Source organism: Ranitomeya variabilis, chromosome 5 (genome assembly GCF_051348905.1).
Source record: "Ranitomeya variabilis isolate aRanVar5 chromosome 5, aRanVar5.hap1, whole genome shotgun sequence".
Taxonomy (NCBI): Eukaryota; Metazoa; Chordata; class Amphibia; order Anura; family Dendrobatidae; genus Ranitomeya; species Ranitomeya variabilis.
The window spans coordinates 545,146,765-545,167,020 of NC_135236.1; the positions used below are offsets into that span (position 1 = coordinate 545,146,765).

Sequence of the window (20,256 nt, forward strand, 5' to 3'; positions counted from 1 at the left end):
AAACGCATAACAAACACACTAATGTAATGCCCACCTCTGCCCCTATTTAACGCTATTTTTATCCCATCTTCCAAAAACGTGGTGACAGGTTCCCTTTAATTCCTTATGAAAAACCTGCAGACTGGTCCCTTTTAAAGGGAATCTGTCAGTAGGATCAACCCTCCTTAACCATCTATAGGGGCATGAAGGTCATAGGAAGCTGAATAACATGATACCTTGATATCTGTGATCCAATGTCTTATTCCAGAGAAATCCACGTAGAAGGGTGTGTTACTAGTGTGATATGAAATCTAAGGGGTAACGTTTCTCCTAGTGTAGAGTGACAAGCTAGGCCTTGGATGTCACAGTGAGGAGACTTAAGGCCCCGTCTCACATAGCGAGATCGCTAGCGAGATCGCTGCTGAGTCACAAGTTTTGTGACGCAACAGCGACCTCCATAGCGATCTCGCTATGTGTGACACGTACCAGCGATCAGGCCCCTGCTGCGAGATCGCTGGTCGTGTCGGAATGGCCTGGACCTTTTTTTGGTCGTTGAGGCCCCGCTGACATCGCTGAATCGGTGTGTGTGACACCGATCCAGCGATGTCTTCACTGGTAACCAGGGTAAACATCGGGTTACTAAGCGCAGGGCCGCGCTTAGTAACCCGATGTTTACCCTGGTTACCAGCGTAAATGTAAAAAAAAACAAACAGTACATACTCGCCTTCTGATGTCCGTCAGGTCCCTCGCCGTCTGCTTCCTGCTCTCACTGACTCCCGGCCGTACAGTGAGAAGTGAGAGCACAGCAGTGACGTCACCGCTGCGCTCTGCTCTCACTGTACGGCCGGATCTCAGTCAGAGCAGGAAGCAGGCGGCAAGGGACCTGGACACCGAAAGGCGAGTATGTACTGTTTGTTTTTTTTGGTAACCAGGGTAAACATCGGGTTACTAAGCGCGGCCCTGCACTTAGTAACCCGATGTTTACCCTGGTTACCCGGGTGCTGCAGGGGGACTTCGGCATCGTTGAAGACAGTTTCAACGATGCCGAAGTCGTTCCCCTGATCGTTGGTCGCTGGGGAGAGCGGTCTGTGTGACAGCTCCCCAGCGACCACACAGCGACTTACCAACGATCACGGCCAGGTAGTATCGCTGGTCGTGATCGTTGGTAAATCGCTTAGTGAGACGGGGCCTTTATATGCCATGCATGCTCCTCTGGGAAATTAAATATGCTAATAGCCTCTTCAAAGAGGAAGAAGACTTCAACTCTAGTGCCACCTATTGGAAGCAGCAATTCTAGAAGTCAATATCAACTGTCTTTAACAAGCCATGCCATATGACTTATGATAAAAGCCAACCCAGAATTTCAATTTGCAGATAGTGTTTCAGAGTATTGCCCCTCAGTAATGCAAATTAGGACACTGTTTTGGCAAGGTGAGAGGCTTAAGATTTTGATCTAAGTGGTAACGTTTCTGCTTGTGGAGAATGACAAGGCCTGGCATGTCAGAGTGAGGAGACTTGTAGTAGTGTGGTATGTAATGGCTATTCTCAGTCTCCTGATCTCACTGCAGAGCTGTGTGTGATTATACCTGACACATCTGCAGGTCCCTCCCATCTTCAGCTTCCATCTCACAGGAAGCCAGTGTTGCAATATAGCAGAGCTGTGAAAGCTGCAGCAAGACAAAGTTCAGTTCTACTGTTTGGTGCTACATGTCTCACAGTGGGAGAACCTCCTATTACCGTATATACTCGAGTATAAGCCAACCCGAGTATAAGCCGAAGCACCTACTTTTGCCACGGCAAACTGGGTAAGCTTATTGAATTGAGTATAAGCCTGGTATGCATGGCTCCCCCGTCCCTGTCCTGCTATGCGTGGCTCCCCCTTCCCTGGTATGCGTGGCTCCCTGTCCCTGTATGCATGCCTCCCCTTTCCCTGCCCTGGTACGCATGCCTCCCCCTTCCCTGGTATGAATGCCTCCCCGTTCTGTCCCTGTATGCATGCCTCCTTATTCCCTATCCTTGTGTGCACTGCATCTCGTTCCGGCCGCCGGCAGCTCCTCCTGTGGTCAGCGGTCACGTGTTACCGCTCATTAAGGTAACAAATATGAGCTCCACCCCTATGGGAGTGGAGATGCATCCATATTCATCACCTTAATGAGTGGTACCACGTGACCGCCGAGCACAGGAAGAGCTGCAGGCGACCGGAACGAGATGCAGTGCCAGCACCGAGGGCGCGCAGGTAGGCGAGTATGATGTGTGCGCCGGCTCCTGGCACCTGCTGCTCCGCCGCCCCTCCCCCGCTGGCTTTCTGTACTGTGACTCATGTATAAGCCAAGGAGGGCATTTCAGCACAAAAAAATTTGCTGAAAAACGCAGCTTATACATGAGTATATACGGTATTTAAAATAAGCTCTAGAGGCAGATTCTCAGGGAGATCAGTGTCCGGCCCATAGTCTTCAAGCTCATATAAGAAAAAAAATGGATTTCTCTGAAAGAAGACATAGGATCACAGATATCAAGGTGTCACTTTATTCAGCTTCCTATGACCTGCATTGCCATATAGATGGCTAACAAGGTTTGATCCTACTGACAGATTTCCTTAAACCTTCAGAACCCTCTCCGATGAACGGTCAAAAATTTTAAAAAAAAAAAAATCAAGGAATTCTGCATACTGTAAGACCTTATAACCTCACTGTACTCAATAAAATGATCCTGCAAAGGGTCTGATGATAATCTACAGTAGTACTGTCTGCCATTCAGAATACAAAAGGCTTCTTCCAAAAATGGAAAAAGAGAATGTTTGTATTTTCATTGACCAAAAAGTGGGCATTAAAAATATGAACACTCTCTGGACAATGAAAATTCCCTCTTTGGGTTTCATTTTGATGGGGTACGTTGTGTGCTAAAAATTACCTGGCAATATAGTTCTTCAGGTCAGCACAACTATGACAAGATTTTTTTTTTTTAGAGGTTTAAAAAAATGACTTCTGATTTACTGAGACCCATAACTTTTTTCCTTTTTTGAGCTGTAGTTTTTTTTTTTTACGCTAGTACATTGGATGATTTTTTTAGAATGTAAGATGACTGAAAAAATAAAAACATTGTTTTACAATAAAAAAAGTAAATTTTATATTTTCCTGGATCAGACTTTTGCAGACACCATGGATTCTAAATTTGTTTATTCTTTTTCCATCTTTTTTTTTTATTTTTAAATTGGGAAAAGAGAGCAGATCTAAACTGAACCACTTTTTTTTTTTAATTAACATTCATTTATTTTTTAGCCATCACAAGTGTTAAGTGTCTGGTTTGGATTCTTTTCCCAAGACATGTGGCAAGGCCCTATAAGGGGGTCGATATTGACTTTTAGGACTGCTACATCCAATAGGTGGCACCTGGTTCCTGTCCTCTCCCTCTCCGAAGAGGAAATTTGCATATTAACACTTGTTCCTAGACATTAGACATTTTGATCCCACTAACATGCTATGCAAAGCTGTTAAAAATGTAACACATCATAGTCCATTAATAAGGACCAGCACAACATTGAATTACAATGATGGAGATAGCACTGTAGCCCGGCAATATATTCAGGTGTAAGGTGACTGAATGACAAACCTCAGACTTCGCCGCCATGAGCATAGTCCATACTTTCTTCAGTTTTTTGGTTTTACCCTGTGCCTCCTCCTGTAAACTTGTGTATTTCTCCTCAATATCCAGCCGCTCTTGCTATAAAAAAAGAAAAGATTTACAAGGGAACCATTTTAGACACATGTATGGAGGTGACAAATCCTTGTGTTACTTGGATGAGCAGAATGCTAGACGAGCTTATAATGGCCCATAATAAAAAGAAAAATCATTATTGTGGATGCAATCCCAGAGTTTCCTACCCACAGGCTGAATCACCAACCTCCTTCTCCTCCAGCTCCCTCCGCAGCTTCTCTGCCCGCCTTCTCCGCACTTCAAGCTCCTGGTTTGATTCGTCCAAAAGTTTCTCCTGTTCCTCTGCCTTGGCCAGCAAATCTACTCCTCCAACAATGACCTTTTTCTCCAGAGCGGACAGTTTCTCAAGGAGCGACTGATGTTCCTGTCTACAAGAGGAAGACAAAAATTACATTTTTCTTCCAGCATACCCAGTCATCATCACAGTAAAGAACCATTGCGCAAACAACTATGGGAAGCAGCTGAGGTATTGTGGTATAATAACTGGTCATTACACCTTGCAAATAAAACTACATATTAAACACCACAGAATGAATGACCTGGCATAACCACACATATTTGGAAAATATGCATAGCAAACCACCAAAAATGATCTTAGGCTGGTTTCACATTTGCGTTGGGCAGAGTGCGGAGGGCTGCGCACTGCCTGTTAAGCCCCGCCCACTGCCGCACCTCTTCCATTCAGCTCCGCCTACGTCTGCATGCTTCGACATGTTGCATTTTGTTGCGGTCGGCGGGCGGGTCAAAACGACGCATGCGGACGCATCCGCATACATCCACATGGCCTGCGTACCCAATGTTAAAGACAGGTACGCAGGAAGCATGCAGACATAGGCGGAGCTGAATGGAAGAGGTGTGGCAGTGGGCGGGGCTTAACGGAGGAAGAAAGGAGGAAATAAGCTGCCATCCGCAGCCCTCCTCAACTCAAGTGTGAAACCCGCCTTACTGATAGGATAAGAAATGACGAGTAACAGAAGTGATGTGGAAGAGTTGTTTTCATGAAATGAAAGTGTCAATACTTGCCTATTCATTTTTTAGTGCCGTGGTTTAGGCTTATATTACTGAATTATATAATTATATTAGGTTTATATTAAAATACCGCAAAGCCACACAAAATGCCTCTATTAATGGACTACTGCAGTCACAGAACACTACTAGGACAATCCCTTCTCGATCAAAATGTTTGGCCCCGATAAAATAATAAAGCAAAACTCAATGGGCACCAGCATCACATGTCACAATACCGCATGAGAGCCCCGGGGAGAGCGAGTGCCGACACCGCAGGAACAGCGCCACACGGGAGAGGAGTATAGGCTTGATTAATTTGTGGGGGCTACGCATGGGGAATGAGAAGAAGTTGTCCATGTAGTGGACAGCTTCTTTAATCAATAGTAATGTGATCAGGTATTCATAAGCATGGTCTTTTTTTATCTAAGGAATATTTTTGGGGATTTGATGTCCCTTTCAGTGAATTGCCTTTACAGAAGCACTCCCATCATAGTTTGTATCCTCTTAATATACTGCAATCATTATACTAACAATTGCTCATTTTGCCTTTCTACCCAGCTAATTCTTCTCTTTTCTCTGCTCTGTGTAAAAACAGGAAGTCTCTTGTCCCTGCAAAAAAACATTTTCCTCTTCAACGCCTGACCCATCTGCTTCACTCCACTCCCTACCAGGGACTTTTGCTGTGACTCATTAGTCATGCAGGGAAAATTGACCTCCTGTTTGTACACAGAGCTTAGAAGGACTGAGCTAGACAGTTTTTAATCATGGGATGTCACAGACCTAATGGAAAAAGAGAAGAATTAGCTGGGTAGAAAGGCAAAATAAGCAATTGTAAATAAACAGTGCTATATAATATGATAACTTCAACATAATAAGAGGATAAAACCTTTGCTGGGAGTGCTACTTTAATTTTAGTTTAAGGACTCTGTTCTGTGGGCCGCATATTGCAATAGGCCAGAGGCCTGCAGAACAGTAGGGTCCAAGGCGAAGCGACGCGATGACATCACTGCGTTAGTCTGCCCGGGACCTGCCGCTGTCTGCTGGACTCGCTGAGTTTAGGCGAGCATGTGATGTTTGTTTTTTTTATTTTAAGAAAATACTGTGTCACTATGTACGGAGGCTACTAAGGGGTCTATCGTAATAGTGTGGAGGCTACTAAGGGGGCCCACACACATAGTAGGGGCTACTAAGGGGGCCCACACAAATAGTAGGGGCAACTAAAGGGGCCATCATATAGAATGGGGGTTACTAAGCAGGCCCTCACACATGGTGGGAGCTACTAGGTGGGCCCACATACAATCAGGGTTAGTTACTTACTAAGGGGTCTATGATACAGTGTGGGCTACTAAAGGGGACCATCATACAGCATCGGGCTACTAAATGGGTCATGATGCAGTGTTGGGGTCACTAAGTGGGCTCCCATACAGAGTGAGGGCTACTAAGGGGGCCATGATACAGTGTTGGGGTTACTAAGGAGTCCCTCCTACAAAGTTGGATTTAATAAAGGGGCCCTCCCACAGAGTTGTGGCTACTATGGGGGCCAATATACCGTTTGGACTACTGTGGAGACCATCATACAATTTAGGGACTACTGTGGCAGCAAACATATAGTGAGGGAGCCATCATACAATGTGGGGGCTACAAAAATGTTGCAGCCAGATACTAATTTCTATGTGTTTTCTCATGGGCTTCACTATATGAAAGTAAATCACACGAAAAACTGTGTGCATAAAAATGCTTAGAATTATGCATAAAATTATAGTTCTTTTTTTTTTTTACAATTGAGACAAAAAAAATAGCTGCCAAAACATTTTGAAGGAGGCTTTAGGAAGATACCAGTACAATGTGGCAATAGGCTATAATCTCATACCCAGCTGGAAATAATGATTGTGTTGCTTTATGAAACAGATTCTAATGTTCGTAATGTTTGCCAGGGGCGGCACAGGAACGTGCTGACTCCAATGGGCACTGGGTGGGAGTGCTGGAAGAAAACTACAACCTTGCAACCACTTGGTTTCCATTCTGAAGCCTGAAATGAGGGGCATAACCGTAACTGTGACATCTCTTTCCATTCATTCCTCCACTGACTTTTGTTGTTAAAAAGGAAAAATAAAAAATGTAAGGATTCTATTTTTTTAAAGTTATTTTTACCAAGTGTTATCGCACCACTCTATCCACCAAAGAGGGAAAAAAAGTTTGTATGAGAGAACACAGGTTATGTTAGAATTTCCCAAAAGTAAACAAACTGAAATTAATGGATTAAAGGGAATCAGGAATTCGTCAGCAGGTTTTCGCTAAGTAATCTGAGAACACCATGATGTAATTAAAGAGAGCCGGATTACAGGAATATGTTAATTACTGTGCTGTTTTTTACAGTTTCAATACAATCAGCATTTTATCAGCAGATTATCACTATACGACTAGGTGTCTCGTGCCTCCTAGTCCAATCACACTGCCGGCACTGATAAGCATCTTACCATCACTATACAAAGTAGTGTGGGCCGGTTATACATAGCTAAACATCTGAGCTCTGCTGTGGCAGAGAAAACTGTGCCTCAGACACAACTGCTTCACCCAGTAAGTGATGCATTAATGGAATAAGGGTCTCTGTCCATACCTTGACGCCCTGGCTAAGGAGCATTGCCTGCGTCACACTTACTGGGCCTTAAATAGATCTTTCTCCCTTTTCTCAAGCTCCGCTCTAGCTTTATTCCGTTCTTCTTCTTCCATGTCAAGTTTTGCTTCGAGCGCCTTCCTTTCTTCGTCAATCCGAGCTTGCATCTCTGCCATTTTATCTGGGGAGACCTTCTTCTTGCCTATGGAATGAATGAAAACAGGACACATGGATTCATAAAAAGGGTTTCCTGCTCATCAAGAGAGAACCACCATCATGTGGGTTGGGATAAATATTAAAACAAGTCTTGTATTGAAATGCGTACCCATTCAATACAATGTATGAAGATTCAATCACAATTATTTAACCCTACTGTATATTACTTTTATTTGCAAAATATACAAACTTTTTTTTTTTTTTTTTTTTTTTAACAATAAACTGATAAAACAAGATCAACACAACTAATAGAACAAGTGGTTTCTCCAAATGAAACATAAAATGCCTCGACTGTAGTGCCAGAATGACAGAGTGACCGCAGACTTAACAATGTAGGCCGGACAGCCCCTGTAAGTACTGAAGATGCTTATTATGAAGGGGTGGAAGCATTCTGAGAATGCACAAGTCATTAAGAGAGACATTTTGGGCCATTACTATTTGTTACATTGGTTGTGTTGAGATATTGAAATTGTTCTTATAAACAGCAGAGAGTTTGTTTGCCTTTTTCTAATAAACCTAATGCGCGGTGCGGGTTGAATAATTTTGATTGCGACTGTATAAAACACACAAGCCATCACCTATTCTAGTACAGTTTAGTTAGCATAAAACATCACACATCTCGTCTACAGAAGACACCCCGGGGCGGCCCGAATAGGTAGCTGAGGGACCGGCCCGGGGGGGTGGGCATTTGCCCCTCTGCCCCCCGGCACAGCCCGCCTGACTATGCTTATAGAAGACACTGGTTGGCCAGAATCAGTAGACGAGTGACCAGCCTGGGAGGCATTTGCCCCTCTGCCCCAGCCCGCCCAACTGTACCTATAGAAGACACTGGGCGGCCCGAACCAGTAGTAGAGGGACCAGCCTGGGGGGCATTTGCCCCTCTGCCCCCTGGCCCAGCCCGCCCGACTGTAACCTATAGAAGACACTGGGCAGACCGAATCAGTAGTAGAGGGACCAGCCCAGAGGGCATTTGCCCCTCTGCCCCCTGGCCCAGCCCGCCCGACTGTACCTATAGATGACACTGGGCGGCCCGAACCAGTAGTAGAGGGACCAGCCCTGGAGGCATTTACCAATCTGCCCCCCGGGCCCAGCCCGCCCGACTGTACCTATAGAAGACACTGGGCGGCCAGAACCAGTAGTAGAGGGACCAGCCTGGGGGGCATTTGCCCCTCTGCCCCCTGGCCCAGCCCGCCCATACCTATAGAAGACACTGGGCGGCCCATATCATTAGTAGCGGGACCAGCCCAGAGGGCATTTGCCCCTCTGTCCCCCGGCCCCTGACTGTGCCTAGAGAAGACATTGGGGAGCAATGCTATAACTACTACACATGAAGTAATACAGCATGATGCCAAAGGACCAGGTAGGAGTCAAATAATGAAGACTTATCTTGTCTTCTAGAATTCACAGCAAAACTACTGAGCACAAACCCATTACACCAACCTGCTTGTTCTTGCATTAAGTAGCAGTTGCAATTATATCGCAGGTAGGCAGCATTGGCGATGAAGAGAGGAAAAAAGCAGAAAGTTACATTACTCAATATTATTTGTATCTTGCAAAAAATAAAAAAGAAAGCCCATAAACACTGCTTTGGGCAAGGATCTACTTTTGTGTTGGCAAGCAAATGTGCAACCGGATTATAATTCCAGGACAGCAACAGACAGTGTGAAAAATTGTCAAAATTCCTGCAGTATTAAGTAACTGCACCCAAAAGCCGGAATCTAAGCCTTGGGCAGAGTTTCCGACCAACCATGATGATGGTGATAGTTACTGCTGAGGAGTGATCTCTATAAATGAGAAAGTTTCTTGTTTGCCCATTATGAGATAATAAGATGGAAAATGAAAATAAAAACGCAAAAATTTAGAATTATGTTGAAAATTCGACTGGTTTAAAGGGAAACTATCATCAGAAAATGAGCTGTTAAAAATCAGAATTGTGCGTTAAGCTGATTTTTTTTGTATTTTGGCAATATTTCTTTTTCATTTTACAATCTTCATTAAAAACAAAAATTAGTAACCTTGCAGTTTTCACTGTCATTATTTTACTGTCCCTCAGGAAGAGTTTTCAGTAGCGCTCCATGACAGAGGCAGGATTACAGGGACTGGTAACCCCTCTATACAGCTGATGACACAGGATCCTCCCCCCAATCACAATAGGTGATATAATATCAGACCCTGCTCCCCCTCCCTTCACAAAGACCTCTGCACATGCTCATTAGGCACTTTAATACAAAGAGATAGGGTCAAGGTCAGACCATTATCGCTATGTACATGTGTCATTTCCTGAAACCAGAGAAGTTAAAGTCTAGTGGTCAGAGTGAAAATCGCAAGGGTTCTTTTTATCTTTTAAACCATACGTCATTTTCTGATTATAGGTTCCCTATAAAGGGGTAATCCAGTACTATTTTTTTTTATTACGGGTCTAAGAACTAATTAGCAGGTAGCTGTTTACCATCTGCCTGTTGTGCCCAGCGCCAATCTCTGACAGCACGGACGGGTCACAGACTGCATCTGCCGGAGATTCAACAGCTTCTACTGATGACCCGTTAATAGATCAGAGGCTTCTCCTCCACTCTGTTGATGGATGCATGACTGCTGACTTCATGCTGACTAACTGCAGGGAGTCAGCTTTCAATCAGCATGACGGCAGTCACGCCCCATAGACTGAGCAGCCCAGAAGAAGAGCTGCTCTGTTAATGTAGAACAGCTGAATAGCCGGCTGGAGCAGTCGGTGATCGCTGAGCCGATGCTCTAAAGAACAGGCAGGCAGTTGCCTCCATTAGCCAGGCGGTTAGTGATGTGACTTTCACTATATACTTTCTCCCATACAAATTAGCTCAAAAGTTTGCCTGACCCACCGATTCTGAGGAGTTCAGACATGCATCAAATTTGGCTCCTGACCCTTGGAAAAGATTGGGCAGCTGGAGTGCAACATAACCGATCCTACTGTTCTCCTGGAAGATAAGATACTGCCAACAGGTGTTTGGCAGACACCCTTTCCCCTTCGCCATTGAAAACACATGCACCCACGACAGTATAGCGTATAAGGAGATCTAGAGGAAGAACGGTCAGTGAAATGAGACTTTGGCTATCAACTATTTAAAGGTGATACACACCTGTGACATGGTGACCCCAATGATTTTTCCATGTTAGTGCAATTTTATTAATTAAAAGTAACCACAAAGTTTTCAGTCTTCCTTTCTTCAGTCATTTTCAGCCCCCTGATCCAAGTCCCAGACTTTTCTCTTGTGAGAGGGTCTCTCCTATAATGCATGCTGTATCTGAGCGCCACCTCTGTCTACATTCAGGGCCTTCATTTTCTTTCATGTATCAGCACAGGCCCAATAGTGAACGATTTTCTTCTCAAATACAGATTTCATTCAGATTTTTCTTTTTGTTCACTTTACATTTTCTAAATAAATTAACATTCCATTTTTTAAAACATTGTGACATTTCAGCATTTTTTTTCCCCACACCTGCCTAAAACTTTTGCACATCTATCCTGTATGTATAAATTTAAAAACAAAGTCATCAGAATGAAACCAGAATTACGGTAAGTCCTTTTCTTGCATTTTAAATTCATGAGGAACATGGGGCTGTATGATTGACAATGCATATGACGCTATCAGAAAACCGTCATGGTGATCGGAAGCCAGAAGCAAAATATTAAGGAAAAATGCTAGAAAAGGAAAATTAGCCGGACAAAGCCTTAAATTAAAGCACCACTTCCGCTTTTTATTTTTTATTATTATTTCAGCGCTGGAGTGGTGCGACTAATAAAGGTCCCTAGGACCCTAGGATACTAGGAGCCTAGTATTATTCTCGCCTGCCTTTTTCTGCTCTTCCCAGCACTGTTCCAGTCCCGTGCCGCCATATTGTGACTGCAACTTCTGACTGACCGAAAGTGAGAGTTGGTTCCCAAGCACTCAATGTAAGTCTATGAGAGCCATCGTTCTGACTGAGACTTCCATTGAGTTGTATTCAATAACAATTCTCAGGAGTTTGCCTCACTATCCATTTCCTTGAGCTGGCAAATAGGTATTCAGTAAACTCCTGTTTATCGGCTATCTGCATTTACTTGCTGGCTCAGACCTGCAGTCAACCCTTCAGCTGCTGTAAGCATAAACTCTTCTAGTGCTCTTCACACTAACAACACTGATGCAACAATATGTATCTACTCTATTATCAAATACTCAGTTTGCCTATTCATGACTACTGCCTAGAGTTAACCGTTTGCTGGTTAATTTTTTGATTGCCCTAAGCAGGACAAACTTTGCTCTGGTGCTTTTCACACTACAACGTTGATGCCAGTCATGGCCTGACTATACATCTACAATTCCTATGTAAATCCACACTCCTGGTTTTATGTCTCCTGGGAAACCCACTCCACTTGTCTGCCAATTACCTGCTTTCTCAGTCCTAGTTGATGAACATGCAGTCCGCTAAGTCCTGCCCATTGAGCCAACACCTCATCCTTGTTGCTCACCCTGACCTACAATTTAGAGAATCCATCTCACCAGGAGCGTCCCTATCTGTACCACAAACGCACTACGGCATCAACATATACGGAGGACTTATCAGGACTGGTTATGCAACTTGCTGTGAGTCAACGGGTTGTTGTCCAGTCTATCTGTGACCTCCCAGTATGCCTCAAACTCCTGTGGTTACACCTCAACTTCTGCCACTCATTAGCCCTTTCCCGGAACATTCTTCCTGGAAAACACCTTGTCATTTACCAACTCCGTTCCATGTTCACTGAGATCCTAATGGCTGCGGGGCTTTGTAGGCCAATGAAGTGAACAGCAAAACACAACCCAGTAAGTGACCGCTGGAATCTTCCCCTACATCATGCTGCTCTCAAATTACATAACAAAAACCTATTTGACTGCAATGTTTGGCAATTATCAATATATTCCTAAAAACTATACATACACACTTTTTGTTTGCTTTTTTAAATTTCAGCTACACAGTGAAGATCTTTTAATCTCGATTTCCAAAATAGGGTCATTACTTTAATCGGCACGGACCCCTCGGGAACTGTAACATGCATGCTCTTGAATAGAAGATGAGGTGTAGCAGCCACGGCTGAAAATTGCTGTTTAGATCCATTCATCACTTACACCCAGCCGTCATGGGTGCTAGCATTTAATCAGATAAAGCAGACGTATCCCACAGAAATCAGTATAAGATAACAGAATAAGATCATTAATAATGGCTGAAACTTGGTTGGTCCATCAAGACCCAAGGACTGAGCTTTCAAGGGTGTTTCCCAGGATAATAGGGTTCAAGTTGCAGGTTGCCATTGTGCTGTAAGGTGAATTTATTTAATTTGGGGTTCAGTTTTTGGCAGCTGGCATTCATCCATCCATTCTTATAATTCAGCCAAGTAAGACTTTATTGTTGGTGGATATAATTGGGTATCCGTGACATAGTAATAGCATATCCAGACTATGGCTCGGAATTATTTTGCATGGTTGCATGTAGAGCACCAGACATAGGGATGAAATCTCATTCACATGCTGCAAAACTTTTCCAGATGGAAAGTCATCGCTCAACTTTCTATGTACATATTAGCATTTAGAGACATACTGGAAATTGTGTTCACAGGGTAAACGGAAGCTTTATAGGGAAATCCACATATAGCAGAGACAAGGTATTTGTTAGTTGATTTAGCAGCGCAGCATTTAGAACTTTGGATGTGAAACAAGTGGGTGCGAGATGACGGCATGCATTAGGGTTCCCACTCCTATGTATTGCGGCAGACGCAGGCAGCAGTGCAGCAACTCAATGGGATGCACAGGGCAAAGGAAAGCGATGGCTCACAAGCTGCCACTCACTAGGTAAGGACTGATCCACTGGTCTCTCTATCACTGTGGAGTCTGAGCTGCTACTGCTGCTACTGCCTGGAAAAAAAAAGAGATGGCCCCAGAAGAAGTCATGAAGACAGACAAAACGCAGAAATAAGAAACCTAGAGCGAGAAATGGAAGAAGCTAGTATTCAACAACATAAACGCCCCGAAATTGAAAACACAACATGAAAAAGAAAACGTCATGGAATTATGAAAGTCACACGATCCACAGACATGTTAATGAGATGGAAAAATAGATATGGAAAACATCTCGATTTATTCAGTATCGAGTACGAGTGTCATGCACACAAATGCCGGCACTTACAATAGGTGCATAAGGAATAATCTGCCACACAGAATGCACATGGGCACGCAAATGACCAGGGTCTGTTGTGCTTGTGCTGCTGTGAGCAACCGATGTGGCATAAATGAGGAACCATGACTTGGCTCCCATTGAGCAAATCGCGGACATCATGGTCAGCAATTGCAAAGGAAGCTGCCAGCAGAGGTTTTTGATGATTTGGTGAAATGCAACATTTCTGAGACAACCAATAATAACCTCAATGTCAAGGCATGCAAGTGCGTGTATTTCTCAGTGTGGCGCTCATGCTGGATACTGAAAAAAAACATCAAGGTGTTCTGAAAATTTTGTTTCCATTTTTTCATTAGTTGGATATTAGTGATTAGTGTTATCTGAGCATGCTCGAGTGTTTTCAGCGTATCTCACGCGTGTTAGAATAATATGTTCAAGTCACAGCGGATGCATGATTCACAGCTGTTAGACAGCCACGAATGATGCAGCCACGGGGACTTGAACAGATTATGTGAGCACACCCGAGATACTCGGAAAACACTCGAGCATGCTCAGATAACACGATATCCGAGCACTATTGGATATAATTAACATGTCTACATAGCATGTGATTTCCATAGATTTTTTTGCTGGTGAGTGTATATTGCTGTCTGTCCATACACCTGTATACTTTTTGTCCATTCGTTCTAACATTATATCATCTTAAGCACATATACCCATAGTTCACTCATCCTAAACTTCTGCTGCCGCACCAGCCAAGTCACGGTGATGTCTGTGCCTCACTTAAAATCAACCTCTATGGCAAAAGAGCAACGGCATGTCAATGTGTTCTGTATAGTGTGCAAATTATTTTGGTTCTACAATGACCCATATAGGTGACGGCCAAAATGCTCCATTAGCAAGTCAGTGCCCCATTATCGTTCCTAGTTCTAGCCCCTTGGCCATTTACCATTTTACACTTCATTCCCATCTGCAGCAAGGCATGCAGTAGTGAGGAGGAGACGGTCAGCCTGGAGAAAGCAAGCTGTGACTAGATAAGGAGACTGAGGTCTCAGAGTAGACCGCGCTGCTGCAGAAAGGATGCAGTGTCAGAATGGAAGAGTCATTTCAGAGTTTTTATTTTTACGTGTGCCATACTCTCACTGAGCCCTTTTTCAATAACAAACTACACAGCTCAATCAGTATAATAGGGAGAAGAGGTTAAATACTGAGGAAACAGCACCAACAGCCTCATCTGACCCCAATACACCGACCATGTAAACAGTGTGAGACGGAGCCGCAGCTCGGTGTCCTCCACTCGCTGTGTGTGCATGTGCAGACCGCGGTAATGGCAACCGCAGCATTGTGTCCAGGAGGGGAAACATGAGACCCGGGACATTCACTTACCCAGCGGTGCCGAGCACAGCATCGAGACGGGGGCGACACCATGTACCGGCTGCAGCCACCGTGTACTGAGGGGTCACCACAAGCAGGGCCAGGGACTGGAGGGGTCACCACTGGTGGCGGCTAGGGTTTGAGGGGTCACAGCAGCCAGGGGCCAGGGCTGGAGTGGTCACCACAGGACCACAGGCGGGAACCAGGGTTGGAGGTGTCACGAACGGCGGGGACCAGGGTTGGAGGGGTCACCACAGGCGGGGGCCGGATTAACGGCACCAAACAAATAAAATGCTGTCAATACTTGGGTAATCATTTAGTTAATTTGTGTTGCAAATCTGTAGTGTTGAATATATAATGTGAAATGTTTTTATGTGCAATATAATTATTATAATTTGTGATAACTAACCACAGTTAGTTACTATGCCCGCGCAACGCCGGGCTCTTCAGCTAGTATTGGTATAAAAAGCAAAACATACCGTAGTTAACACATAAAACGTGACAGGAAGGAAAACAATCACAGTAAAGTCAATATTTACAAATCACAGTAAAGGTATGAAACAGAGCAAATAATGACAGACTACTATAACAGTGACAATGACTACTGGACAATACTGGAGCTCATAGCCATGTGCTTAGTGTAACCCCTGAGAAGACGCACAGTCCCAGTACCATAGCTGCGCATACATACTGGTTTTATTGATGAAGTAAATGATTATTATTTGCTCTAATTCATATTTTTTTTTATCTGTGATTTGTAAATATCGACTTTAAGCAGGATTACCTTCCTTCCTGTTATTTTTTATAACTATAGGTTTTGATTTTTATACCAATATTAGACTTTTCACAATGTTGACAATCTGTTCACAAGCAGGTGGATGGTCACCCTTTTTAAAGTGTTGGTGCTGTTTCCTCAGTACTTAAACCCTTCTCCCTGTTGGGGCGCTTTCACATTGCGTTCTTGGGTCCAGTCAGGGCATACACCCAAACACAACTTCCTCCCCCGCCCACAAAATGGCGCCAAAGAGCCACAGACCGTAATGGTGATAGCACGGTTGTCAGGAGCGTGTGCCTACAGGAGGCCAAAACTCCGATGGAGTCTACTACTAGAGATGAGCGGACTTATTCCGAATGTGACAGATTTTGTGCCGAATTTATGCTTGACGATCGGCTCCGAACATATCTGCTCATCTCTACCTGTATGTGCGAATATGTTCAAAAAACAAATGCAAAACAAATTCAGCACACAATATGACACATTCGGATTCGGCGACCATTTTCCAAATAAGTTTGCTCATCTCTATCTACTATGTCCGAGTGTCTACCCGCTTGTCCCGGCATGTGTTGCAGCTGTCTAACTGCCGCGAGACATGCAGCAGCGGGGAATCCAACTTATTATCCGAGCACACCCAAGATATTCGAATAACACCTTATGCGAGCATGTAAGTACTAGTGATAAGCGAACATCATCGTGTGCTATCCAGGTGACTTCGGCGTGCTCAGATAATACGTTCAATTCCCAGTGGCTGCACATCTAGCTTTGTACGACAGCGGCCAGACATGTAGGAGCGGACACACGGACATATTACCCGAGCACGCCAAAGTCACCTGGATAGCACACGATGATGTTCGCTTATCACTAGTACTTACCCAAAAGGAGTAAAAAATAAGGGATTTACATTACAGGTAGAAAAACCGCAAAAGCATTCTACTGCCACCCAGGGTGTATGGTCCATGGCATCTCACAACCACATGAAAATTGGGGACTGTTTTCAGTGCATCAGCAGGGAGTCGGGTCACTTGCACGGTGCACATGCTATGGTTATAGGTCCCTTTTTAAGCTGTTGAGATTTACATTAAATTAATTGAATCAGGTCAAACTGAGCATCACACGGGCGGGCCAAACTCTTCATAATAAAGCAGAAAAATATTTATTCTGGAATAGTCAGCTCGTTAGTAGATCCTCTTGGAGGTACAAAGGGGGCAGTACTTACAAGCTCTCTGCTACAGCGCTTGTAAAAGCTGCTCAGAGGCTGGCTAGATACCTGGATGCGGCTAGCTTCACTGCCACATTGCTCCTCAGATGCAGTAGAGGCCTCTGCTTGCAGAATGGGAGAGTGCAAGGTTCGAGTCAGAAGTGGGAAAAGTCAATCAAGCAGAAGGGCACCGAACCCCAACGAGCAAAGCAGGAGGCAGGGGAGGTGTGCGCTTTTGAAGATGTGAGAGAAGAGAATATCAATCAGCCAGGCATTATTCCAAAACAAGAAGGTTTTATAAAGCAGCTCATGTTATTAACATGACACTATTCATTGTTAACCTTTAAATGAGTTGTCTGTGCCGGCTATCCACTGCAGAGGCAATGTCGTATTACATGGGGACCATTAGGGCTTACACACAACGCGAGGCATTCACACACACACACACACACACACACACACACACACACACACACACACACACACACACACACACACACACACAAAGCAAGGCACACACACACACACAACGCGAGGCGCTCACACACACAACGCGAGGCGCTCACACACACACACACACACACACACACACACACAACGCGAGGCGCTCACACACACACACACACACACACACACACACACACACACACACACACAACGCGAGGCGCTCACACACAACACATCTCCAGATCTCCCTTAAAGGGAACCTGTTACCTGCAAAATCGAAGTTGAGGTAAGCTCACCGGCATCAGGGGCTTATCTACAGCATTCTGGAATGTTGTAGATAAGCCCCCCCGATGTATCCTGAAAGATGAGATAAAGAGGTTAGATTATACTCACCCAGGGGCGGTCCTGCTGCAGTCCGGCCTGATGGGCTTTCGCAGTCCTGTTCGGCGCCTCCCATCTTCTTACGATGATGTCCTCTTGTCTTCATGCTGCGGCTGCTGCGCAGGTGTCTGATTTGCCCTGGTGAGGGCAGAGCAAAGTACTGCAGTGCGCAGGTCCCGGGCCACTCTGACCTTTCCGGCGCCTGCGCACTGTAGTACTTTGCTCTGCCCTCAACAGAGCAGACAAAGTACGCCGGAGCCGCAGCGTGAAGACCAGAAGAGGACGTCATCTGATGAAGATAGGAGGCGCTGTACCGGACCGTGACGCCCATCGGACCAGAACCAGATCGGACCGCCCCTGGGTCAGTATAATCTAACCTCTTTTTCTCATCTTTCAGGTTACACCGGGGGCTTATCTACAGCATTACAGAATGCTGTAGATAAGCCCCTGATGCCTGTGGGCTTAGCTCAACTTCCATTTTGGGGGTGACAGGTTCCCTTTAACTATGTCCATTTCTCCTTCATAAAACAACCTATTATTTTTGTATAAACCACTAAAACCAAGAGAAGATTAAACATTGTCATACAATCCATTTTCTATGGAAACGTGCGCAGATGTTGCAATATCTTACGATACATCGGGGAGCATTTATCAGCGCCATTACAGAGAAAGCATCTTTACTTGGTCAGAGCAGATTTCTATAAATGATAACAAATGATCCCTATATAAATGATTTCTATAATGATCCCCAAATTAGGCCCCCCTCTGAGGTTTCATAACTCAACATTGACTAGGAGGCTACGTTCTCACAGTCTGGTGAGTTTTTGATGTAGCAGACTCTCTGCGGCTAATTTTGGTTACTTACATTTTTCTCACTATTTTAACCTGTGTTTTTATTGTGTTTTTGGAGTTTTCGTCTCTTTTTGAAATGGTGCGTTTTAAAAAAAAAAAAGCTGGTTTGTCTATTGATACTTCCTGGAATTAGGCTTTGACAATGTGATTGATACACTCTTTCTGCAGTGTAAGTGCGTTATAAATGGGGATCTAATGCAAATCTATGAGGATGATCTGCACACGAAACCCGGTGTACCTGCAAGAGATTGACATGCACCAGAGGTCAGCTTGCACTGCGTAAAAAAAAAGCAAAAAAATAGGAGATCCCATCCACTTTGCTGGAACTGGAAGGTGCTGCATTTTCTTTTGTGCAGCCAAAATACCCAGCAGCAAAAGCTCGTCATGGGAATTTTACCTAAAAGTACCGCGTATGAATGCATTGTAAAAAAAAAAAAAATCTGCGATTTTCATCTCCGCAACAGAAAATTAAGTATCATGAAAAGTAGCATACATGTAAGATTTGCCTGTACTAAACCTGAAACCTTCGGTGCCTGATTTGATGGAAAATATGATCTATATGTAGGGAGTTATTACTAGTATTATTATTCCTTGCATCTTTTGGACTTTATACATGTAAGCACTTAGCACATATTTTTTAGGCTTCCTTGAATGCATGGATACTTTTTTTTTTCCAAGTGCCTTATGCCCTATTGAGGAAGTGCGTAACGATTAACATCCACAGTATATTTTTAACAAACGGAGCCTTTGATATCTGAGCATTATTACCATGTATGAACAATAATTACATATACTCCCCCTTTGAGTTTAGTTTATCTCACAGTTCACAGTATTTTTTATTGGGTTTAATCATGTAATTAATACTATAATAAAGCTGGATTATTGTTGTGGTGGTTACTTTTAGACGTCTATATACATTTAATATCTGCAGCATGTCTAGAATTAGCAGTAGATTATTTATAGGGTTTGTGACCCGGGTTTGTTAACATCACTGGGGGGCTGTCAGTCATCTCATGTCACTGTCGAGAAATGTAGTTTTGCTCATCTTACAGTTCTAAAGGGGTTGTGCGGTCCAAATCGGTAAGTCTGCAATCACTCACCAATTCCTATGCGTTATACATACTCCCCACTAGTCAGAGCACAGCCGCGCTCCATACAAGCATATGGCGTGAGGCCACACCCACTAGAGGGGCTCTGGCCGGCAGTATGCATACCTCATACATACCCTCCGGTCCCGGCTAAGAAACCGGTGAAACCTTTCAGCACACAGTGCCTGCGCTGCTGGGGTATTCATAAGTCACACACAGTGACTGCAGATTTATCCATTTGGACTGGACAACCCCTTTAACCTCTTTCTGACTTCAGACGGGATAGTACGTCCGATGGCAGAACCTCCGCTTTGATGTTGGCTCGTGGTGAGCCCATCTCAAAGCTGCGACATGTCAGCTGTTTTCAACAGCTGACATGTGCCTGCAATAGGCACGGGTGTAATCAAGATCCGCCCCAGCGCCTATTAACTAGTTAAATGCTGCTGTC

At 44.3% G+C, this 20,256-nt stretch overlaps 1 protein-coding gene across 2 annotated transcripts in view; it reads right to left on the reverse strand.

Annotated features, from left to right (window-relative positions):
- Positions 1-20,256, reverse strand: part of KIF3A (kinesin family member 3A) — a 74,243-nt gene that overhangs the window by 40,052 nt on the left and 13,935 nt on the right. Inside the window, exons 10-14 of one of the 2 annotated variants that reach the window (XM_077265870.1) lie at positions 13,366-13,431; positions 8,972-8,980; positions 7,361-7,517; positions 3,881-4,061; positions 3,589-3,699 (exon numbers count right to left, since the gene is read on the reverse strand). In XM_077265870.1, coding sequence (XP_077121985.1) covers positions 3,589-3,699; positions 3,881-4,061; positions 7,361-7,517; positions 8,972-8,980; positions 13,366-13,431 — 524 coding nt within the window. The remainder of the gene's footprint in view (positions 1-3,588; positions 3,700-3,880; positions 4,062-7,360; positions 7,518-8,971; positions 8,981-13,365; positions 13,432-20,256) is intronic. The other variant, XM_077265869.1, reaches the window with a different exon arrangement.